This window comes from Nothobranchius furzeri, chromosome 11, assembly GCF_043380555.1.
Source record: "Nothobranchius furzeri strain GRZ-AD chromosome 11, NfurGRZ-RIMD1, whole genome shotgun sequence".
Classification (NCBI taxonomy): domain Eukaryota; kingdom Metazoa; phylum Chordata; class Actinopteri; order Cyprinodontiformes; family Nothobranchiidae; genus Nothobranchius; species Nothobranchius furzeri.
The window spans coordinates 59741348-59767470 of NC_091751.1; the positions used below are offsets into that span (position 1 = coordinate 59741348).

The 26123-nt window shown below is 40.6% G+C and overlaps 1 protein-coding gene across 2 annotated transcripts in view; it reads right to left on the minus strand.

The window, feature by feature from the left end:
* Positions 1-3967: 3967 nt before the first annotated feature.
* The window catches only part of brinp2 (bone morphogenetic protein/retinoic acid inducible neural-specific 2), a 368978-nt gene continuing 346822 nt past the window's right edge, over positions 3968-26123 (minus strand). For both annotated transcript variants that reach the window (XM_054736802.2, XM_054736801.2), the window contains 3 exons: positions 13573-13795; positions 11389-11695; positions 3968-6346 (listed from right to left, as the gene is read on the minus strand). In XM_054736802.2, coding sequence (XP_054592777.1) covers positions 5525-6346; positions 11389-11695; positions 13573-13795 — 1352 coding nt within the window. In that variant the 3' untranslated portion in view covers positions 3968-5524. The remainder of the gene's footprint in view (positions 6347-11388; positions 11696-13572; positions 13796-26123) is intronic.

Genomic DNA, 26123 nt, shown 5'->3' on the forward strand with positions numbered 1-26123 from the left:
AAACACAGAGACTCAAAATCCCGGAACAGTTTCCAAACCAGGCCGAGGCTCCACTGAGGCCTTTCCACGGAGCTAGCTCTGTGGTCACGTGGGTCTGAGGCGGCGGTCACGTGGGTCGGATGCTCTTTAATTATACAGAATTTTAGGCTTTTAATACACTTAAACAGAAGAGTGAGAAAAAAATTCACCCCCCTCAGAGTTGTCATGAGTGTAAACTAGATCATTTAAACAAAAAACATGTTTTGGTACCAGGCTGTAAACATGTTTATTTCTGCTGTGAAATTGGTATTTTTAACATGGGAGTCAATGAGGATTTGCTCGCTTCTGACACCAGCCCCCAGCGGATGAGGGTGGAACTGCAATTTTTATCACTTCCGCGTTGGCCTCAATTTTTCACCCGCATTGTGGGGGCTTGGGATATACACAACGAGAGCATCAAAAATGTAGAACCCCAAGACCCGGTCCAGCCACAGTCAGAAAATAATGCCAATTTTTGACCCAGTTGTCCTTTTCCGACAATCTACAGGATGTACCTGATAGCAGATTTATCTGATAAGATTCCATCTTTTAGTTCTTTTTAAAACACAGAAAGGTTTAAAAAGGTTTAAAAAGAACTAAAAGATGGAATTAGAATTTCAACACAGCAAGAACGCACCAAAGATGTTATCTGATAAGATTATCTTTAGGCTGTGTGTGGTGTACTAATATGGTTCTGATCTGCTCAGAAGAATGTTGGCTCATCTGGGCCCACCATTAAAGCATGCAGCTTGTTAAATGTGACTGAAGCAAGCTGTATGGAACCCAAACCCTCCTTCCTGCCGTGTTTGTTTACTCTAAAGTTAGGTTTCATCTTGGAGGTAGTGTGACATTTCATATGTGACTATGCAATGTCCGTGAGTGATATTAGCCTTTTTTAGAAGTCCCACTATGTTGGCAAATTAGCGTAATGCTACCACTACAATGTGTCTTATGAATGCATGTTACTTGATGCAACAGAGGAAGGTGTCATGATCTCGTGGGGAGTTGCTGCCAAGCCCTGGCAGGAAATTATATTAAAAATTAAACTTAACATGGGCAATAAGTTTTGCTTTTCTAAAGAGAATCAGCTGAGATGATGAACTGGAGCGATGCAGTGCTGCGGGAGCTTCTCTCCATTAGAGCTTGAGATCAGATCACCAGAGACTGCACAGGGGGTTGTGGAGGACTGACACCTTTAGGAGCAGTTTGTCAAAAAAAGTTAATGAGCGAGGCTTTGATTGCAATTAAAAAGCAAGTTATGGCCGAGATAAACGGAAGTCCGCAGCAACGCAGAGACCGCCCCCATACCCCCTTTACTGCCATTGCATAATGTTTTGTAAGAAGGACACAATTGCGCCACATTAAAGCCATGGTCTGACTACTACTAATAAGCAACCAAAGGCTCCCTGATCCCGGCTTGGCATTGCAGCAAACTGTTGCCTAAAAGAGGCTATTTATTCATGTTTGGTGTGTTGTCTTTACCATGTGAGTGGACACCACACACCTAGGAACAAAACCGGTATCCCTGAGATTTGTTTATTGCCACGTGTGTGGTCTGTCATGATTTGTCCAAAAGTCTGAACTCAGCTTTTATGTTTATATGTGTGTTTGTTAATTACTCGTTTTATTGCTTGTTTATTATTTGTTAGATTATACTTTCTCTCCCTATGTTGTCTCAGGAAAAATCCTAAACTGTAGTTTAGATTTAAGACAGTGTATGAAGTAAAATATGAACCACCAACTGATCCATGGGCATCATATCATGACCAGCGCATGAGTTCAGTAAAAAGGTCTGTTTTTGTTTTTCTCTGATACTATTTGACCACCTTTATACTGCAATAAAATACTCGTTATAATGGCAATAGCTTTATTATTTTAATACATCCTATGATCAGAAGGCTCTATCAGTCCAATTTTTAAAAGAAAATGTATGTTTTGAAAAGAAATTTGAAATAATATGATGAAGCTTTGATTAAAGAATACTGTCCAGTTATCAAACTACATGGAAGTGTAGCTTGGGTCATGATGTCTTCATTGTTGTTAACACTGACATGTTTTTGTGTTTGTGGCCCTTCTCTAAACTTCTGTTCATCTCCAAGATCTTGGAAAAGGTTGTGGCTAAACAACTCACAGCTGCTCTTGATGAACATAACATCTATGATAGTTTTCAGTCAGGTTTTCGTAGAGCTCATTCTACTGAAACAGCGCTTCTTAGTATCTCTAATGACCTTCTGACTCACAGTGATGCAGGGGACTGTTCTGTTCTGGTCCTGCTGGACCTGACTGCAGCTTTGACACTGTTGACCATCACCTGCTACTGGATAGGCTGAGAGACTGGGTAGGCCTATCAGGAACTGCGCTGGAGTGGTTCACCTCTTATCTGTCTACCATTTAAAATGGATCCTACCAGCAGGTCCCTGAGGTCCAGTGACCAAAGCCTACTGGTTGTGCAGTGCACCAGGCTAAAGACCAGGGGTAACAGATAATTTGCTGCTGTGGCCCCCAGACTCTGGAACTCTCCCCCCCTGCGCCTGAGATCAGTGGTCTCAGTGGTCTCCTTAAAAATCAGCTGAAAACTCACCTGTTCAAGCTGGCTTTTGTATGACCTTCTTCACCACCCTCTCCTTATTCTGCTCTTTCTAACAATTCCACCTTTCCCAGCATCTGCTGATTTCCCTCTTTCCTAGTACTTTCTCATTTGTCTTTGACAGTGGCATCTTAGATGTTGTCTACATTACCCCGTGTACATTGTTGATAGTTATCCTCAGCAGGTCCTGCAGCAATGGAGTAAAAATGCAATGGAGAACACAAACGTTACTGTGACCCGGAAATAATTCAGCTGGCTAAAAAGTCACAAAATATCAAACCAAGGTCTGTGGCCTTTAGCCTATTGTTTGGTTTGTTTGGTTGGTCTGCATCTTTTCATATTTTTGGTAATTGCGTTGATGGCAGTTTTTTTAGGGTAAATTGTAAATGGCCTGTATTTGTATAGAGCCTTCTTAGGGTTCTACACCCCACCAAGGTCATTTACACCCACATTTACCTGCTGGTGATGATGAGCTACAATGTAGTCACAGCTGCCCTGGGGCGCACTGATGGAAGCAAGACTGCTGAACACTGGCACCACTGGTCCCTCCGCCACCAGCAGGCAAGGTGGATTAAGTGTCTTGCCCAAGGACACAAAAGCAGCATTCTCTGTTGGGAGACGGGATCGAACTTAGAACCTCCTGATTGCTGTGCAACCCACTATATCTCCTGAACTACTGCTTTCCCACAATAAATAAATGAATAAATAAATAAATAAAGAAATTCTGGGATAATTGTGAAACTTTAGTCTGGCGGGAGGGGGTTGGGCTATTTAAAGGAGCCTTCAGAAGAGAATGGGCAGAGAGTCGCCTGGATCAGAATGAGTGACTCTAGTGCACATCTATGACAGGTTTTATGTTTGCTCATCAGGGATGGACAAAAGCAATAAATGCAATTGTACATTTGTAAATAGGCTATTTTGCTTCACCGATCTGGATGCTAGCACTGCTCAGCACAGTTTGGGGAGCAAGAAGAACAATAAAAACTCACCAACCAACAAGCTACTAGGCCCGTTCAATCGGGTCCCTGCCACACGCCATGACATGTCATATCTCCAACCTGCTATGGACACTGACTGTCCACATGCATTTATCTGAAATTATAAGAAATTGTGCTTCCATTACTGTGCAGTTAGGCTTAGTATTTGTCAGTTTGAAAAAAAAAATCAGTCATGGGAAATGGGCCAACTTTTGATGACATTAGAGACCAGACAGTACCAAGTTATTTTGGGGCAGAGCACACACTCTGTGATATTCTTACTTATATGGTCAATTACATATACGTGATGCAGAATCCCCAATCCCTTTTGATCCAGCAACAAGGGCTGGAACCATCATTTGAAATAAAGAAATTATTTCCCAAATAGATAAACCACTTTGTTTTTACTTGAGCAAGCTGAGCACAGAACAGCTGAAAATGACATACAAGGTTTACTGACTTCCATAGAGAAACTGGTGTGTTACATGTTACATCATATCAACTTTCATTCTTGTAAGTCTGTGACGTTCAAAAGATGCATCACTGCCCCTGGATAAACCTTGCATTTGCTGTGGTAATTGCAGGAAAACATTTTGACCTGCATTAAAAATAAAAATATAGATAGATAAAGAAAATCATAAAATTAAAGAAAGAGGCTAATTTAAAAAAACAAAAGCCAGTAAGTAATTTTGTTTACTTGAGCCTTAAATAAAACAATTGAGATAATAAAGAAACGTTAGGAAAATGAAACAAATTCTGTTATTTATGGAGAATGTGTATATTTGAAGATTTTGCAGAACAAATACAGAGTGCAAGTACTGGTGGGCACTGTGAAAAGTGACGCAAAATTTCCACAACACTAAACCAAAACATAAGCATAAAATGTGATTGGCATTTACTGTACATAGAAAAGCTACATTACCACATACTCCAGAGATTGTTTCGGTTCTGTCTTGGTAGAAATATAAAAAGCGTTACAACCTTTGCGTTGAAACCAAACAGAAATGAAATGTGCTTCTTATCTTAACATTGACTTTCCATATAAGGCATGAGTCTGTTTTGTTATAAACATCTTTTTTTGTTGGTCTTTTCACTCCTTTATCTAGAAAGCAATGTGCACTAGTCCACAATCTGGGGTTAGATGGAGCGTTATTTACAGCGCCATGTCTGCAGACCTTCTTCTCCCCGCATCTGACAAATTTCTTTCATCAGATCAAACGTAAACACAAATCAACATAGGCTAATCTCCTCCCTCTCAGTTTGCCAATGTTTTTCTTCCTCTATTGGCAAAGATACATGGCCAGAACATCGCTAACAGGCTTTTCTTTCAGATGTTAACATTAGATACAAGTTCCAGATGCCAGATAAAATGGAAGATGTGGATTAAAAAGAAATACAAAGACTTTACCAGCGTTCAGGATTATCAAATTTCAAAGTGTTAAACATAACATAACTCATTCACCATATCATATATAGTATCACCATCTGCTCACCCCCAGCCCGATAGTTCTGTATCCAAAGAAAATAGTTAGAAAAGAGAAAATCCTTTGACTAATTTTGGATCACCACTCAGGAGTGCCTCCTAATAAATCAAATCTCCATTATCTTTTGCAGGGCAGAGGTCCCAGGCATGTCTAAAGACCTTCTGCAGATTAAATCACAAAATCCCATCAATGTAAATCCTTTGGACCGTGACTGTTCATGAAGTTTACCAAAAGTGTGGCAGTAAGAGCAAAAGTATGCCTTCTGACCGGTACAACTTCTGAAAAGGAAACACCTGAAAACCAGCCAAACGTGACTAAAAGGAAGGCCCATACTTCCGTTGCAGATTTGTTAATCCAATCTTTTTGAGTTCAAGAGGCCATTAGAACAGGATTGTCCCTGAAACAACAACTCTGTGTGCCTAACCCTACTCTTGAACCTGGTCGGTGTGCTAAGCTAGCTAGCTGCACAGCTGTGCCAGGTCGGGCTCAGGAAAAGCATTAGGAAGCTTGGAGTTGAAGATCTGCAGTGAGTCCTTGATTCGTACCATCTCTCCAGCTGACAGCTTGAGGCGGTGGCGCAACAAACAAGAAAACAGGTCAAGTGGCTGTGGTGCTGGTGGAGACAGGCGGTTAATCCGGTCTCTCATCTCCAGCAGCATCAGAAAGGCAGCGTCCTGTGTGCCCTGCGTGTATGGATAGTCCAGCTGGAGAATTAGATCCTTGATGCCTTCAGGGTCAAAGTGCATGCTATAACCAAACACTTTGAGCGTGTTTATCTTCATGTAGCCCATGTTTGAAGTCTGGTCTTCCAAGTCCAATGGTTCATAGAAGAGAGTTTCATTCACTGTTGGATCATCTGTGACTATGCGGCTCCGTAGGTAGATGTGGACTGTTTCAAAGAAGGACTTCCACTTGCTGCCCATTGACAGTGTCCAGTTGTAACATTGTGCATTGGCAGTGGAGTCCAGTCTAGTTCTCTCCCAGTCAGGGAACTCAGGCTGATTCACAGGCATGAACCAGCTCTCTGAGTGGCTACCCCCAAAAGGATTCACATAAATCACAGGCACGGGTTCTAGAGTAGAATTCTTTGTCAAGCATATCTGAAAGGAAATACCCATCAGCATATGGATGAGGTTGGATTTATTTTTGTTGCTTTTAAGTGTCAGAAGCATCCTCTTCCTCCAGGCAGGGTTGAACCAGCTCCCCAAGCGGACGTCATTGCTGATGTAGATGGCATGGACCTCTATTCTGCTGTCCAGTCGCTTCAGTAAGTATTTCACCTAAGTAAAAAAGAAAACGCAAGCATTTAATCCTAATTCAACACTTAAAGGTGCATTGTGTAAGAATGACAATCTGTGGTCACATTTTGGTACTGCAGCCTATATTTCTTAACAAATACTGTATATCATGGCTGTTGCCAGTTTTGAATCTAGATTGTAGTTTTGAATCAGACTAAAATGACAAGCAACGATGAGCCATACACAATATGTTGTTAAGTAGATGCGTTGTCATTTCTGGATTTAGTACTCTTGGGTACTTTATGGAAAACACTTACCGTATTTTCCGCACCATAAGGCTCACCTGATTACAGCCAATCAGCGTCCTAGTTAAAGGTTTGGTCTGCACATAAGGCTCACTGGATCAAAACACGCACCCAGCAAAGCAAACGAGAGTCCCGATCGGCACAATTAAGGCAAATTGGGCAATTAGATCAAAGTCAAACGTTGCTCCACTCATTATCTATACTAAAAAATACATTTCTTGTTATTAAAGTAACATTTAGTCCCAATTTAATGCACGGGTGCTTTTAGCAGCAAGAATGAAGATTTAAACTCTGGTAACGGCATGACTGACTGAACGCAGCGCTAAGCCCCTCTTACCACTGCAGGACAGAGAAGCCGAGTCGGCCGGAGATAAAGCATTATGTGCGGCCACTGTGTGGCTGTAATGACCCGAGAGCCGAGCATAGAAGTATTACTCCACCTAGTAGTGCGTAATTGGTACAATAAGCCAAATGAAGGAGTTAGATCAAAATCAAACTTTATTCCTCTCATTCACAATAAAAATAACAAATTCGTAATTGTCAGTGTCATTTTTTGCACGGATGCTTTAAGCAGCAAGAATGAACAATCAGACGTATGGCTGTTTAACAAACAAAAGTCCCATTTTTACGCGCAGGCACGGCTAGAGCGAAGATGCGCATTCAGACAGCAGCAACACAACTGTTTGCTTATGATTAATATAAACATATTTAAAGTCCCAGTTTCACGCAGGGCGCTGTTGCCCATTCGGATCGTGGCAACACTGTACAGCTGTTAAACATAAACAACGTGTTGAAAGTCCTATCTTTATGCACAGGCGCTGTTGGCCTTTCAGACCGTAGCAACACAGCTCTGTACAGATTTGTCCATTGCAGCTATAAAAATTATTCAGCAGCAATACTGAAAAAAGCACTCAATTTTTTTTCAGCCCTCATCCATAAATCCCTCAAAATCCTCGTCCTCCTTGTCTGACATGAAGAACTGACCCAGCATTGAACCCAGCGCGCTCGGCTCCGATGTGCCGTCAAAGTCAATGTCACTGTCGTTGCTCGGCTCTCCCATTGTGATCCAGGCCTTGGTGAAAGCTCGAACAACAGTCTGGATAGAAACGTTGGCCCAGGCATCAGCAATCCACACACAGATGGTGGCATAAGTCGATCGGCCCTGCCTGCCCGTCTAGGTGAACGTGTGTTCGCCATCAGTCATCCAGCGCTCCCATGCTTTTCGCACTTTCGCTTTGAAGGACCGGTTCACCCCGATGTCCAGTGGCTGGAGTTCTTTGGTTAATCCACTCGGTATGATGGTGAGCTCCGTGTTCCTCCTCTTCAACTGGACTTTAACGGCGTCTGTGAGATGGGCCCGCATGGAGTGGCAGATCAGCATGGCTGGAGAAGTGTCCCGTCTTTTGGTGTACACCTCCCGCATCCACACCGCCATCATGTCCTCATCCATCCAGCTCTTTGGGTTGCCTTGATGATCATGCCAGTGGGAAACTTTTCTTTGGGTAAAGTTTTCGGCTTGAAGATGACCATCGGCGGCAGCTTCTGGCCATCAGCCTGGCAGGCGAGCACGACGGTGAAGCAGGACTTCTCGTGGCCGGTCATCCGCACAGACACCGTGCTGGTCCCCATTTTCTCCATGGTCCAGTTCACAGGGATGTCGAAGGTAAGCGGGACCTCGTCCATGTTGGTGATGTGCTGGGGCTGGATGTTTTGTCTGCCATCTTCTTAGTGCAATAGGAGCGGAACAACTCTAGCTTCTCAGCGTAGTCGGCGGTTAGCTGCTGCGAGACGGTAGTTCTAGTGCGGATAGAAAGCGCTCACCTCTGCAGGAAGCGAAAACACCAGGAAGGGCCTCCTATGAAGTCCGCAATGTCCATCTCTTGTGCTAATGATGCAGCTTTGAGATGAATGGAGACAGTGGAGATGCTTCTGCTCGCCGCTCGCTGCTCTGCGACCCACTGCTCAACTCGGTTTTCAAACAGCGGCCATCTTGCCTTGTTGCCTCTGAAGCTATGCTGTATTTTCTTCACCTGCAGCTGCTGGTCTTGCAGCTTTCTCCACTTGCGGACCATCGACTCGTTAATCTTGTATTCTCTCACTGCTGCTCTGTTTCCATGCTCAACGGTGTGAGCGATGACTTTGAGCTTGAATTCTGCCTCGTAAGCGTGTCTCTTCGCTGGTGACATGGCTGGTTACCGGTATAGCTGTGTGGAGCAGTGCCACACCTTTTATTTCGTGAGGGTGGGCAGTGCTACGGGCTGGCTCTTTGTTTTCCTGCAGACACAAGTGTGGCTGGCTTCACTTACGTCCTTAACACATGTATAAAAGGCGCACTGCTGGTTCAGGGGAAGATCAAAGGTTTTTAAAAGTGCCTTATGGTGTGGAAAATACGGTACTACACTTGTTACGGTAATATTTCTCCAGTATTAGAGAAAGTATTAGAAATGTTCTCCGCTGTTTGCTGGACACTGACCCAACAACAACGTTCCCCAGCAGGAGTCAAGATGGGTGAGTCCATGAATTTTAAGTGACAGTGTGACATAGTTCTGTCAGGATTCTCAAATCCTAGTGTTTCACCATCTAGTTTCTATCTAAAGCTAATGCAGGAGATAGGTGTAGGAGGTTATTTTCATGTGCAGCCTGCATGAAACACCTAAAGTAACTGACTAGAAGAAAAGATAATAAACAAAAAAAGTTTTTGCAGTAAACTACTCCATTAAAGAAAGTAAAACAACACGATTGACTCATTATTCACTTTACACATGCATTTCACTGTAATACTGAGTTGTTGGTAATTGAAAAGTAGCTTGAGATATTTTTAGAGCTGACTATTTGCATCTAATTCACCGTTAGCATTGCTAGCACAACATAAGCCATTAACCAGTGTAATGTTTGGCAATGGTCAGTTTTTAGGTACAGTTTGACCATTCAACATCGGGTCAAAATGGAGACACGAGACTGCATGCGTTCCCTTTAAATCGCCCTGCCTTCATCCCATCAGCTGGAGCTCAGAGCCTCTCTGCAGCTCTGAACACGTGATAATGAATTGTCAACAATAATGTTCTCTCCTCAAGGTCCAAGCTTCCCTTATCGTCTTACAGGATTCTTCATACCTCTAAATAAGGAACACTCGCAGCTTGGGTTAGTTTCTACATCAAAGAATGATTTCTTAAATTAAATATGAACTTTTAAAACTTATAAGTTAAATAATCATTAAATAAATGTTTGTTTATTGCTACTTATAATAATTATAGAATAATGAAATATTTTCATTAATCTGTGCTCAATGATTGAAGTTTGAAATGATTGTTATGTTATGATTGCATTGATTGCAATATGTTTCATCATGTTGATATGACGAGGTCATCACCATTTGCACTCACACAAGGACAAAGTAAAGTTAAGTTAAACGCGTGACACATAGATAGCCCTTTACCCCAGATAAGAGCATCCGGATCAAAGAAGCCGTGTTTCTGAGTTGTCTTGGTAATATTCCTTAACTTGTCAACCTCTGGTTGGCTACACAATCATAACATGAGAACATTAAAACTGGATCACTCTGGTGATTCATCAGTTCTTGAGAAAAGTTTCAGACCAGCCATCTGAAGCAAAACCTCTTTAACCCATCAAAGCTTTTGACACGTCGTCAAAATCGTTTTGCACCTGCGAAGCTGATATAGCGAACAGTTCCTGCAGAACAAGCAGATCTTGTTCAAACTCCTTAAGAGTCCGCCAGATGTGCGGTTCCATCTGTCTGTTGTAACCTGAAGACAACTCTAAGACCGGTCTAGTAGTGCCGCAGTTTCTTCTACGGACCTCGGTGCTTGGAAGTCCGAGGACTTCGACATTCCGAATCTATCACGAGGGTCTTCGAGTGGGTATGTAGACATGACAGATTGCATCTGATGTGTTTTTGAAAATAATCATCTTCATAGCTTAACGCAAACCAAATTCTTTTACATCCAGAACTCGGCTCTCCTAGACACGGAAGTTCTGATAACATCGCATTCCCACATAGGTTTCATACATCACATCTAGTTCCATCCACTCACAGTAAATGTTAGTTAACCTGTCATGTTTTAATTGTTTGTCAAATAAATTCTTACTTTTATAAAATTGACTCTTTTCTGAATCAAAACTAAGTGTGTACAATCCCTTAATAAACAAAGAATCCTGGAATCTTCTTATTAATACAGTAAAGACCAAGCAGGTTGATATTCTATATTTAGATAGAGTATCACAGCTTATTGGTCATAAGTAGAGGTAATATATATTGACCTCTTAAAGCACTCAAATTCTCAAACCCTACACCAGCTTCACCTGATGTTAGAGTAAAACAAAAAGATGCAGTGACTTCTTAGGGGTACACGAAATAACTTCTAGGTCACTCCTATTTACTGGCTTTGGTTCTTTAAAAATTCTGTAGATTTTTACCTGCTGGAGTGGAATTACAAATGCTGGCACTTCAGCATTAGCTTGGTGCAGAGTTGACAACCTTGCAGACTCACAGATTGTAAACAGTGACTACTACCCTCTTTTTAAAAGGAGAAATAATGACCCCCTCCCAAGCTGGCAGGAAGGAAATCTGTATTAATGTAACCTTGCTTCCAACATGATTGAGACATCAGACTGTTTTTGTGATTATTCGCAAATTATTCTCAATTATTCACTGAAGAATTCTTCCATATTGCTTCTTTAAGGTTAATTTAATTATGTAATATAATCAGAGATAGTGTGTCTTTTTTATACTGTGGTAAACATTTAAAGAGCTATGAGAACCTCAGCATCCGGCATGTCCAGATCAAAGTTAAGATAGTGGTCCAGGGATGAGGCAATGCTCGGGCGGCAGGAACCCAGGTGAAGGAGGTTTCCATGGTGACAGGCTCCACAGCGAGTGGCGTTGTCTGTGGCACAGAGGGAGCAGGAAGTGGGAGTGGTGCCCACAACACAGGGGATCACTCCTTGGCAGGTGGGCTGATCCACAGGGCAGCTACAGCTCTTCACCTCCTCAGAGAAGGAGCCCAGAACTCCGTGCTCATTGCAGTAAAGCAGAGACTGAGCTGTGCTGAGCCAAAACCCAACAGGCCTGCAAAGGAACAGGAAACACAAAATGACTTTAAATCTACAGCAAAGCTGTTTATACTCCTAATAACTACAGAGTATCACTATTGAAACGTGGATCATTTACTCTCTGAGACATCACTCTTCAACTTAATGTTTTTACTAACATGGATCTTAATCAATTAATCAATCTGCCTGTGACTCCAGTCCTCTAGAAACGGTGTTCATGCTTCACAGCAGGATATTCTCAGATGGAGATTCATTTTCACAACAAAGACATTCTTAGCGGATATGATGCAGCTATCATGATGAGAAAAATGCAGTGTTTAATGTGTAGTGCACACGTGTATCAACCAAATGCCCTAAACTTATCCACACTTTTAGTAGGGACTTCCCAGTTATATCTAAGCAAACTTTGAAACACTTGATACTTATTAAAACAATTTATGTTTTTATTTATTTAAATGGGCGAGCTGATGCTACCAAGACCAGACTGGACCAATTCAGGCCACCCCACCTACTGTTATAATTACCTTTTAGAGACAGAGGACTCCAAAGCACTTTACACTACAGCATACACAGCTAGAACATGGTGTACTGACTTTCTCCACAAAAATGATGTTTTGAAACAAAACAAGTGATTATCTAGCTCATTATCTAGTGAAGCAATTGGCGCATAAAAGTGATGGAATGCTAGGCTATACAGCAGGGAGTTGCTTCATCTCTTGTTTCAGAAGAAATGTTCTTACAACTTTCTGACCTATAGAGAGGTGAAGACCTTCTAAATGCATTGATTTCTTTGGTGTAAGAAAGGAATCTCATTTGGTCCAGCCTTTCAAATGCATCCTGATGTTGCCCCAATGCACTAGGTGACATATAGAGAGAGACTTGTTGATTTAAAAATAAAATTCCTAAACATTATATGGAAATGGAGGTGAGCCTGGTAAATATCAATATTTCCCCAGCTCAAAGCTACCGTTCTGATAGTAAATTGAATATTATGACACGGAAAGTGGCAAATTATTAATGCGTAGTGAGATAAGATGAGCGGTTTTACGCTTTTTATGACAACAAGAGTAAACACAGGTCAGATATGAATGACCTACATCGAATCATAAAATTGGACCTGAGACATTATGCATCTCTAAAATGTTTTGAACAAGAACTTTCATGAGGTCAAGCGGGTTATCCAGCAATCTGAACGTTGTGTCCTTGAGTAAGACACTTAAGTCACCTTGTCTGCTGGTGGTGGTCGAAGGGACTGGTGGCACCAGTGCTCGGCAGCCTCGCCTCCGTCAGTGTGCTCATATGGTAGCTGTGGCTACTTTGTAGCTCATCGCCACCACAGTGTGAATGTGTGAGTGCATGGGTGAATGACTGATTGTGTTGTAACGCGCCTTGGGGTTCTAGGGACTCCAGAAGGTGCTGTATCAGATACAGGGCATTTAACAATTTACCATTAGCAGCTCCACCACACAGCTAAACTCCTTCAGGCCTGAGTTATTTGTGGAGATAAAACATCAAAGCTGCAAAAAAAAGGTAAAAAATCAGTCAGCGGTAGAGTCATGATGCTGTTATCCAATCAGAGGCAGGATGTCCAAATTTTAGGAAATAAGACTAAATCTTGTTGTCTCAGGCTCAACTATGATGTGGCTCACTTTTACTTCCTGAAAATGGTGCACCAGAGCTTTGTTTCCTTAGAGTATAGAGTATGACTTACAAGGCATTTATTCCTACTGAGACAACTGCAAATGTATTGAATAAATGAGTGTTCCATACCTTTAAAACAAGTTTTTCATTGAAATCAACCCAAAAAATAGATTTTGAACATTATTAACGTCAAATGGGCAACATCAGTCCTCCTTTCTCCAAACATTGTAGCAGAGGCTGGCTTTGGCTTACCTTTCCCGTGGCAGACTGATGCGAGGCTGTTTGGGACAGCGTTTGCTGAGGGTGAACAGCTTCCTGACAATCTTTTGGGCTTTCCCCAACACCAGAGCAGTGCTAGCCTCCAGCTGAGTGTAGCGCTTTTGAAGGGACAGATCAGTAGACCAGAACTTAGCAATCGTGGACACATTCAAAAACCGGTCGGTGGGCAAACGCTTCAGGAAGGCTTTGAATTCATCTGCGGAGATAAAAACATGAAAACATGGTGGGTAGGGGGTTTGGGACAAGAAATTGAGATCAGCCTCATTGTTTGCCAACACGGTCTCATACAGAAACTGAGAAATGCCAGTCAGATGCAGATTCATTTATGGTGTAAAAATATCTTAAATCTCAAACAAATTAAACATCACATCACAAGCAGAGTGGTCCCATTTAAGGTTTATGAGACATATTTTTATAAAAAAATGTCTCTTCTGTCACAGATGTTTTATTTTAATGTCAGAACACAGTCATGCCAATTACTTCCAACAGATTATGTTGTCACAGCAGGTGTTTATCAATAAACAAAAGACAAAATTTATGCAAATGCATGGATGAATATGGCTGTTTCGTGCAAGATTTTTATGATAATGTTCTACATATTTAACAAGTGTTACACTTTGATGAAGTCAAACTGTTCTTATTTTCAGATAAATGTTTAAAATACCAATAGCACTCATCTGCTACTACGTTTTACATCCCCAGAAAATGCCATCGATTTGTTATGATAAAACAGTTGTGGGGATGATCACCTGCCACCACCCAGTTATAAAATAACTAATGCTAAAGCATTTATACGCTCTTCTTAAAGTAAATTCTGTAGTCTTTTTCTATGTTATCATACTATCGCTATGCCGATGACGTTCTTTTATATTACAACAATTGAAACTTTCAGAATGGATTAAACGCAAAGCTGTATTAAACAGCTTTGCAGCTGTGAACAGTTGGATGGCCGAACATTTCCTACACCTTACTGAAGATAAAACAGAAATTCTTTTTGTGTTACTGTTAAACATAGAAATGAAATATTAGAAGTGCTCGGGCCTCTAGCATCTTAGGTTAAGCTGACTGTTAGGAATCTTAAAGTACACTTTCATGCTGATTTTAATTTAGATTATCATGTACAGTCTCTGGCTCCCTCTGCTACTAAATTATTCAATAATATCACTCAAATGGAATGAAATGGAAGTTGGGATAAATGGTTTTGTGTCTTCTTGTTTGGACTATTGCAACTCTCTGTATACCGCCCTCACTGCAGCATCTAAAAATGGTGCGTCTACAAATAGTGCAGAATTCTGTGGCCAGACGGTTGACTAGGACACCTAAGTATTCTTAAATCACTCTGATAATACCATATGATAATATCCTTGAGACGTGGCAGCCGTGTTTACTTCAGCTCTTACTTTTTGTGCTCTAATTCCTCTTAAAACCCGTTTTTTCCTGTCACTGATCGCTGGATTTTGTGATTTTGTTGGAACTTTGTTGGACCTTTGTTTATTTTTTGGATTCTTTTGTTGGACCTTTGTTAATTTTTTTGATTCTTTGACTTCTTGGACCTTTATTTGGAATACAAATCTTTCGGATCGGACAGAGGCAGCTCAGCTAAAGTGTGAGCAACCTTGAAGCTATCTTGAATGTCTGTCCTCCCGCTCTTTCTGCCCCACAATGATGCCTTTATGCATTCTAAAGCAAATGAAAAAATTGAAAACCTTAAAGAGGATATACGACGACTCTCTCCTGAACTGCAAAAGAAGGATATGGTGCTGGATAGTTTTAGATCTCGTTTTCCTGTACTGTCCGAGACCATTGCCAGTCAATTTGAAGATAAAACATCCATGCAAAACTCTCTACTGCAATCTGTGCAAAACTCTCTACTCCAAGACACCATTGCTTGGGATCTCTCTGCACCACGAAATCCGACTTCCAGCTCTACTCCTGACCAATTTTCATCTTGGTCAGAGGTTGTGGTACGTGGCCGTAGGAGAGCCCCTGTGGTTGATCCCAACCCCCCACCTGACCTCAGTCTTTCAAACCACTTCTTTTCACTTGCTGAGGAACAACCAGCTGATTCTTCTAGGCCTCCTCTTCCCTCCCAACAATCAGATCCCATCCAGCAGGAGCCTGTAGTCCGGAAGAAGCAACCTCAGCAGTCTCTTCCCCCCAGACCTCAACCTCTGATGCCCGACACAAAATACTAAAGGATGCTGTGTGTCGACACTCTGCTGGACCTCCTGCCCTGGCTAAGGAGGTGAGCTCCTCCATGGCAAACCCTCCACCTCAAACCCCCCAGTTCCACGACACCACAGGAACCCAAACCCAGAATCCTCCACTACTCCACGGGAACACAAATCAGGAGCCCTCTACACCTCGTCCACTGTTTTCACCTACCACTTTACTGAAAGGGGATTCAATAATCAGGACTGTCTGCTTTTTCAACGTCATGACGAGTTGTTTTCCATCAGCCACCATACCTGCTCTCCTGGATAAACTTCCTGGTCTGCTGTGCTCCATCCCAGCTTCAGTTAAAAGAGCGATCATTCATGTGGGATCAAACGATGTTACACACCGGGAGTCTGTCATCACACAACAGCATTTTAACCATCTCTTTGACATTCTGAAGAGCAGTGGAATGTCTGATTTCATCTCCAGCCCGATCCCCACAGTTTCTCATGGATATGGACGTTTTAGCCGTCTGCTCTCTCTCCACTCCTGGCTTCAGTCTCCTTGCAGATCCCACAGTTTTGGTTTCATTGATAATTTTAACCTCTTTTGGAACCGTTTCTCCTTTTTCAGGCGAGATGGCATTCACACTAACCGACATGGCTCAAGCATGCGAACCGCTAACATCCGGTATGCTGTGCAGTCCCATAGATATATATCTATGGTGGATTCCCTTCCACAGACTTGACAGTTTACATCCCAGAGATCTTCACCTTCTTCGGCCTCTGCTCAAACCTCCACTTCAAATAACATCACTCCCTACAGTCCTCCCATAATGCAACAGTCTTCTGTGTGTCTTCCAAAGGTCACAATTCCCAAAATGTTGTCTTCTGCTGACAAACGTAAAAGTTTCCCTATTCCAGTTCATTTATCAACCAGCAAAGACATAAACTGTATTCGTGGCCGGAGAACCCAGAACACCAGATGTTTACAAGCCATCCCTCTCCAGCAGGTTAAGAAGACTAATGTTCTCCAGGATTCAGTTCAATGTGCCCTGTTAAATGCCCGCTCCATCTCAAACAAATCCTTTATTTTAAATGAGCTGTACACCAGAGAAAAGTTGGACTATTTATTTCTTACGGAGACATGGCAGCAAGATGGCTATTTTGTACATTATAATGAAATATGTCCACCAAACTGCTCTGTGTTTACCACATCACGCCCAACACGTCGTTGTGGAGGTCTTGCTGTGGTCTTTAAGGACAAACACGTCTGTAATCTGGTGAAAAATGGTCCTTTTACAACTTTTGAATGTCAGGTCATCAAAGCAGGTTTACAAAATGTATTTCACTGTATTTTAATGACCTCCCGGTCCAGCTGGTCCTTTTCTCTCTGAATTTGGAGAATTTCTATCATCAGTGATCAAACTAGAAAAAGTTTTAATCCTTGGTGATTTTAACTTACACATTAACGATCCTAAATGTAGCACAGCAGTGGAGTTCATGTCTATTATGGAGTCTTTTAATTTAGAGCAGCACGTTTCAGGCCCCACACACAAAATGGGTCACACTCTAAATCTTGTTTTCTCTTTAGGACTAAAAATCAATCATTTACATGTTGAAGAGGTTCTTGTGAGTGACCACAGCTGCATTTTCTTTAATGTCCAATCAAATGTTGAATCTGTCCCTCACAACCTAAAATCAAAGAGTCGTATCATTAATCAGTCAGCGGTGGATGGATTTACTAGATTATTTGACAGCAGCTCAGTTCAGGGTGATTATCCAAGCTTGTTCATCCAGTCATTGGATAAACAATGCTGCAGTATCTTCAATAAAGTAGCACCTGTTAAGCAGATAACTGTTTGTAGCAAGAGAAAAAGTCCCTGGATTAATCAAAACGTTTACAGTCTCAGAAGGACATGGCAGAGCCGAGAGACGTTGGAAGTCAACTAGATTAGAAAGTCACAGGCTGCATTTTAAAGAACTGATAACATCTCTGAATGAGATGGTGAAAACTTCCAGGGCCACTTACTTTGCTCAGCTAATTGCTGTAAACAAAAATAACTCTAAAGTCCAGTTTGGCACCACAAACCAGATTGTTTCACCTCACGTCGCTCTTATGCCAGTTTACTCAAGGTCTGACTGTAACATCTTTCTAGCACTCTTTGACGATAAAATCAGAAATATCAGGGCAAGTTTTTCACCCCATCTACTTCCCAGCCCCCTCCCTCTCAATCATGGTCTGTCTTTACTCCTGTAGATTTCCAGGACACTTGCCTCATTCAGAAACACATGAAACCAACCTCATGCCCTGCTGATTTAATTCCTACTACCTTGTTAATCAGGATGTTTGACCAAATTGCCCCATGCACTGTGGATTTTATTAATTTATCTCTACAATCTGCCTCTGTACCATCTGTTTTCAAACATGCAGTAATTTAACCTATCCTTAAAATACCAAGTTTGGACTCATGTCAGCCTAAAAATTACAGACCCATTTCTAAATTACCCTTTATGTCTAAAATATTGGAAAAGGTTGTGGCAGATCAACTGATTACTGTTCTGGAACTACACAACAGTTTAGACAAATTCCAGTCTGGTTTTTGTAAAAGGCATTCAACAGAAACAGCTTTGCTTAAAGTTTCCAGTGACATCACGGTGGCTGCAGACAACAGGGAATTCACAGTGTTAGTATTGTTGGATCTTTCTGCAGCTTTTGACCCTGTTGATCACATCACCTTAATTTACAGACTTGGTGACTCGGTGGAGATCTCTGGAACTGTTCTAGACTGGTTTAGAGTGTACCTTTCTAACAGAAGTTACAGTGTCTGTATAAAAACCAAATCATGTCAGATTCTACTGATCTGTTCTCTGGGGTACCCCAAAGCTCTGTTTTGGGTCCACTGTTGTTTCAGCTGTACATACACCCTCTTGGACAGATACTTGATTCTTTTCATAATGTCTCTTATCACCTATGTGCAAATGCTATTCAGCTGTACTGCTCCTTTAAGGATTCTGAGTTCTATAAACTGTCTGAATTACTAGAGTGTCTTTCAGCTATCACCAGCTGGCTAGAAGATAACTTCCTTCAGTTAAACTCTGAAAAGACTGAATGTCTGATCATTGCCCCTGAGAGCATCGTTCCCTTGATTAGTCTAAAATTGGCCATTTATCCTCTGCCGTCAAGACAAACTTAAGGAATTTGGGTTTTATTTTTGACCAATCAATGTCTCTTGAAGGTCACTCAAAAATTTGGTCCAAAATTGTTTTAATCTTTTAAGAAGTATCTCCACACTATGAAGGTTGGTGTCAAAATATGAACTTGAAATGGTTTTCCATGCCTTTATCTTCTCTCGTCTAAATTACTGTAACACACTTTTCACGTTTGAACAAAAAAGCCCTTGACCGCTTTCAGTTGGTCCAGAACTCTACAGCGAGGCTTCTTACTGGAACAAACAGAAGAGCACACATCACTCCTATTCTAATGTCTCTGCACTGGTTACCCGTTACTTTTAGAGTTTATTTTAGAATTTTGACTATAACTTTCAGTGCTCTACATGGTCAAGCTCCTCCCTATATTACTGAACTGTTAAAGCCTTATGCTCCAACCTGAGCCCCCAGGACCACCCACCAGAACCTTCTAGAAGTTCCAAAGACCACATACAAAAGTCGAGGTGATCGCTCCTTCCAGACTGTTGCACCCCGACTCTGGAATGATCTTCCTATATCCTTACGCAGCATTGACAGTCTGGACACTTTTGTAAAACAGCTAAAAACCCTTTTATTTAAAGCTGCTTTTACCTAAGTCTTTTATTTTCTTATTTTTTAAATCAAATTTTTTATCTTTCATCTGTTTATGAAATTTTATAATTTTATGACTTTATTTTTACTGACGTAAATCTGATTCTGTTTTGAGAGCATTTTGATTTTATGATGTTAATCTATTTACTTTGTTTTATTTTGTTTTGATCAGTGTGAAGCACTTTGTGATTCTATGTCTGTGATGAGTGCTGTATAAATAAAATTTACTTACTTACTTACTTACTTACTGATACTTCTACCTGCTTGTTTTAGTTGTTCCCCTGCACAAACACAGCTAATTCATTGGTTGAATCACCTGTTCACCAGGTTTTCAAGCTCTGCAGAAGCCTGGTAATCACATACTGGTTAAAATCTGGTGTTTTGGAATAGGGAAACAACTAAAACATGCTGGATGACTTGGTGACCAGAATTGCCTACCCCTGTTATACATCTTCATTGTCTCCCAGTTTGTTCTAGGATTCAGTACAAAAATCATTCTGTTAAACGGAACTGTCTAACCGAGCTCTGGTTAATAATGCAAAGCTTTTAAAAACTATGTCTCCAATGGATTTTTCAGTGATCAAGTCTAGTGACCAAAGTCTTTTGGTTGTTTTCCGCATGATGATGAAATCCAGAGGTCAACGAGCATTTGTTGCAACTGCCCTGGTTCGTCGGAACACCCTTCTCTCCTCTCCTAAGTCAGGTAGAATAAAAAATAAAATAAATATAAAATACTGTTAAAACTCCTATTTTCGGGATATATTTGATTGACTGATTTTACTGTTGTTTGTCTATTTTATGATGGCATTGTGCAGCACCTTGTGATCCATTTCTAAAACGGTGCTGTATAAATGAAGTTTTATTTACTTACTTAACCAATCTGAAACAAATAAAATTGTGTTTCTAATAAAAAGTTAAATGTTAAATGTTTGAAAAGTAAAATAAATAAATAAATAAATAATAAATGAATGAATAATAACCAACCAAAGAAACAAACAAACAAATAAATAAATAAACAAATGAAACTGATCAGAACACCTAAAAAATCAGGCCTTTCTTATTATGGTAAAGGTCACAGTTCATGACTCAGCAATAGGAAAGATATGTTGGTGCAACAATAACAAATCTCCAAGGACAAACAATGAAGGGAAGTGTCTGACCTTTGACCTTAAACAGGCTGTTCATGCTGGAAAACCCTTAACATGGTTGAACTTAAAAAAAAAAAACCTTTAAAAAATGGACCAAATTTCCTGTAATGAGTTGTTGCAACCAAACCTGAACCAAAGACACATTTCAACAGAAGAAGAGAAATGTAATAACAGGTTCATCTAACGCTGCTTTTTTCCACCCTGACAGCATTGCACAGTAAATATTAAAGCATACTAGAAGATATATTACTATGATAGGATAGTTGGAGAGAGGTCGATAATTATACAAAAACACCTGAATGAACTTTTGATGAGACAGCAGGTACTCTAGTGATGTGACTTCTAACCAAAATGCAGAGCGATTAGACAAAACTGAAATGAGAGAATAATCATAGAACATTTTATGTATTACAGTTGCCCCTTTGCACAGGTAGGATAAATAAGCATGAAAATATAGCAGTGTGGGCTGAAAGGAAACAACGTGTGCCTTGTGAGTTTGCCAGGTGTGTTTAAGTGTTAAAATCATCTAAATTCCACCATGAAGCAGTGGGTAAATATTACGCCAGTTAGGAAGCCTTTGGGAAGCCTGTAATTTATTTTTCTTCCAAAGCCAGCAAAGTGAGACTTTTTAGGAGAGTACTGGGTCTGCTGGAGAATCACATTCCCATGAGCTGATTTTGGCAAGGAGACTAAAGGAATCCTCAGCCAAGTCGACCTGCGCCAAGCCCAACTGACTAGACTCAAGCCTATTACAGCGCTCAGTGATCCCAGATGACACAACGGTCAGGTTCTTCCATCCCTTTCTTTGTGTATTTCTGTTTCCTTCCCTCGCTGTAATTGTTCTCTGCTGGACTAGGAAGATGAGGTTGTCTCTTTCACTTTTAAGCTGTCTGTCTCAGCTTGCTTTGCTGTGTGTGTGTGTGTGTGTGTGTGTGCGCGCGCGTGCGTGTGTGTTTTCTTGTCTTACTCCCTGACTTCCTGAGGTCTCTCTTAAACCTTTTCACATCAGTTTGATCCATGGGGCTAAACAAGCTGTTTTAACTATAACATTTTTACTCTGAACTAATTTAGTTGGTTTAATGTGGAAAGCTCCTGTTGACATGAACAGTGGCTTGAGTGGGCCGGTACTCAACAGTACGCAGGGCCGGCACTTTTAAATTTGACCTCTCAGCGTAGACTTTTTTTCTAGGGTATGGTGCATACCTGTAGTTATGTTTTTGGTCTTTTTTTGTTGAAATGTAAGAGATTTCTGAAAAAAATTGTGCGCCACCCCTCCCAGCACGCAGACAACACATTTTCTCCAAATGCATAAAGGGTCTGCATTACTGCCGTGAGGCGCACTGTTCGCACAGCACTGTCAGCTACTGCTAGCCCAGGCAAGAGGAGAGAAAAAAAGAGACAAGTTAACAGACACCATTCACGTGCCTGCAATAATTAACATCAAGCATCATATGACCAACCAAATGCTTTGACAGGCAGGTGATCCATGGAGGTGGAGAGATAGCATCCAAATAGAATTACAGATCGGAAGTGAGCACAAGAGATAAAAAAATAAAATAAAATAAGAGAAGTGTGCTTCACATAAAAATGGGTATGTTGTTGAATAAAATAAAGAAAAAATTGTGTGGTCGTAAACATCCCAGCTGATGCTAATCATGAGAAAAAGAGGATAGTTCTATTTAGGTATGGACTGGAATTTTGTTACAGTGGCCCTGATTATCAACAATGAAATGTTTTGTTAATAAATTGTTTTAAAATGATGCAATGTGATTTCCTGAATTTGTTTGCATCTACAATGTGAATATCAGACCCCGCCATATTTTCAAGTATTATTTTCAATATTTCAATTTGCAATTGATGACTTTAGTTGTCAATGGCAGTGAATGAGTTAAAAAGTAAAGAAAGGAAGATGTTTTCCAGTTGGTAAAAAGCAGGCAGGTGGGACAAGCATACACACAGCATTCATCTTGTATCCCTCTGCAGAACTTCACCTGAACTCTACACTGCACCTCTTTCTATAGTAGCTGTGCTCTGCTGCCCCCTATTGATCAGCTCAGTACACAGCATTTACAATGTACATGTCCATTTACACTTCATCTATAACACATATTTATACATCACAACAAATCTCACAATGGTTACATTTACAATGAGACAAAAGTACTGAAATACACCTTGTGGTTACAGAAATGTAATCTTTAAAGTCTGGGTATGTTATCCGTGAATCGCTATAAGTATTTTAATGAACAAACCAATTGCTCCAGGGCTATATATATATGTATATATGTGTGTGTGTGTGAGTGTGTGTGTGTGTGTGTGTGTGTGTGTGTGAGTGTGTGTGTGTGTGTGTGTGTGTGTGTGTGTGTGTGTGTGTGTGTGTGTGTGTGTTGTTGTAATTGTATTTAATTAGATTTCATTGTGTATTTTACCATTAAGGCCTAAAGAAATCCTAATCTCCTTGTATGATGAATTTCTGGTGATGGCAGGGTCAGTGCTGACGTTTGAAGTGAACCTTCCCTCTCAGTTGCTGAGCCAAGCATCTCAAACCGAGGCTCATCTATGGCACGAGAGCAACTGAGTGACCTGGCTGTCATATAATCAGCTCAGCTTAACTCAGAAGTAGCACAGCATAGAATGACCTCACTGATGACTTTACATCCAGAAAAAGAAGATGTGAGATTCTACAAAAGGCTTCTTCCATTGTTAAAAGAGGCTGTTCATTTGATTGTCTCCTACTGAATTGTAAACCTAAATGGCTTTTCGTTATGCTCCTTTTGTAATGTGGAGGGCCTCAAAATAACGCATCGTTTGCAGAAATCTTATGAACGTTGAGCTACTCAACAAAATATGAGCATTTTGACATTGGATTTGAATACATTATCAACATCTGAAAATCATCAGACAGATGAACATAAGTGTGGCTGTATGCAGGTGAGGTTTAGGAGTTGTCTTAGAAGAGGTGAGACTAAAGAATAGGACTCTGCATTCCTACCACTCGCTTTTCTTTTAATCAGTGATCACCTCACATAACCTCCCTGGTATTTTTTTTACCCGCCCAACAAGCTGCCCTTACTTTTTCATATCCTCCCATCCAACTCTCAATTTCCATTTAACATCCCCTTAGCGGTGGTTTTCACTGCCATCATGCAGAAGGAATCCGTCTGTCTGTTTTCCTCCATTTTCTTGACATTTATGACTATATTCAAAATTTATGACCAATTTGGCTCACTCAAAATCTATTAGATAAAGAGCTAGGGGTGTTATTTCCCTTAATGGATGTCAATGCAGCTCTGAAATCTTAATGTCTGGGCTGAGTAAGTGATTCACACCATCCTCAAGCATATACAGCAGCTAAGTGACTGGCTGGTTGAAGCCCGTTTGTCTGTTCCTTCTAAAAAAATGGAGGAAATTGAGCAGTCAGTGATGGGATTTAAAAAGGTTCAAAAGGTCAAAACACAAGCCTAGACAAAGCTGGATTTTTATAACTGCAGATCTTCACTGGACTGACCTGTTCAGATGGCCAAGACAGCAAAAAACTAGAGTGGTTCCAGTTGCAAAGGGGTTAAACCTCTCTGTTGGGGTTTTGATTTGAGTTTATCTTTTTTAAACGTATGCCAAAGATTTAATGTTATGATGCCAAAAATGCATTTGCACCATGAATCCATACTGTCGTAGCTGCAACCCGAGTTACTGCCTTTGTAGTTTTGTCATGCATGCTAGAATCCACCATTGTGTCAGGAACATTTTTTATCTCTCTTTTTTTTTGTCCTGTGGTGTACCCATCTGTCAGTCACATCCCAGTAAAGAGCCGCTCATTAAATCTCCCATGATTTCTCGCAACAGCAACTTCAATAATCATCCTTCTTTCTGTGTGCTTTTAATTCAGTTGCAAGCATAACAATGATGTTGGTGTTGGGATGTCTTCAGGCGAATGCACAAGCACTCGTTTTCTCACTCTCTTTTTTTACGCTGCCATGTTGCCGGCTGGGGGACTTGAAGCGGAAAACAGAGGGTCCAGAGCTGTCGAGAATGCTGCTATCTCCATCACTTCAAAGTGTCTGTAGCACATTAAAGGCACCATCCATCATACATTGCTGACACTGCTGCTCACATAATAGTTAGCAAGGTGGAATTCATGTTTGGCAGATTCTTCAGATCCTCTGTATTAAAAGCTACATTTGAAATGGTTTTCAAGGTACATTTGATCAATGCACTGTGAATTGCTTTATCTTTTTGAACAGTAGTTCAATCGAATCAGAAAACCACAAATTCAGAAAATAAACCCTGAAACTACAACAAAAGTTGGCATTTAGAGTTCCTCCAGCAGGAACTCGGAAATAATCAGAGGTAAATATTAAAGTTGAGGTGAAAAGTTTCCAGAAGTTACGGTAATTTGCTGAAGCCTATACAAGTTGCAAAATGTGAACTGTGATGATCTGAGATGTTTCCAGAATCCAAAGAAGAAGAAAAAAAGGTCCTGCAGTGGCACATTAGTTTCTATAAATGCATTAAATGGATCAGGTGGAAGCAGAGTAGAAAATTGGTCTTAGTGACTCGAATTACATTTTGTTTCTTAATACAGTAAGCCTTTTGTTTTCAGATTAGCTCCTAATCCCCCAAAGACTTGCAATTTTCCAGACACATCTTCTGTAATTAGTTGAGAATCCTTCAAGAGAATAAAGGCACACTCAGTACTTTACAAAGCTGACCTCAAATATTCATAAGCAATGGCACACTGAAGTATTTATTATTAGAAGATTAATTAAAACAGTACTCGCTGCTGTAGATGTAACATCGAGCTTAGAGAGCCCTACTAATCATTTTACATTTGTTTAGCTGTTGTGTATGTCGCAGAAACTCTTTCTCAAGCATTGCAACACACTCTGTGGGAGTTATTAAGACAACTTCTGTTTTGATATATTTCAATGCTGCATTGTGCATTTATTATTATCTCATAAAAAACAAGAACTTCTTGCTGCTTTACCATCTGCAATACCTCAAACTGAGCTGATTTATATTTTTATTGGTTATTAGTTTGTCTAGTGGTGAAATCTGAACTTTGCTGTCATAGTTTAAGACTTACTGCTGTGATAAAACTGTACAGATTCAGGTGTTGGTAGAGACAACTAAAAATGATAGTTCATACCCAGTCTATGTTTATTAGACTCTATTATAATTTGCTCTTTATTGTTTTGGTAAAATTCTGCTCACCCACCCACTCCTATGATGAGTGAATTTGTAGCCTTCATTCATGAACTGCCTATCTCACACTGAATATTGGCTGCGTTTAGCCCAAAGAGTCTAATGTCTTAATATTTTTTTGGTACAATAACTGGTAAAAAAAATGTAGGATGAACAAATTAAGTGTATAAATAATCCAAAAATGCAAAAAAGGCACAAACCAAGATTTTAACTCTCT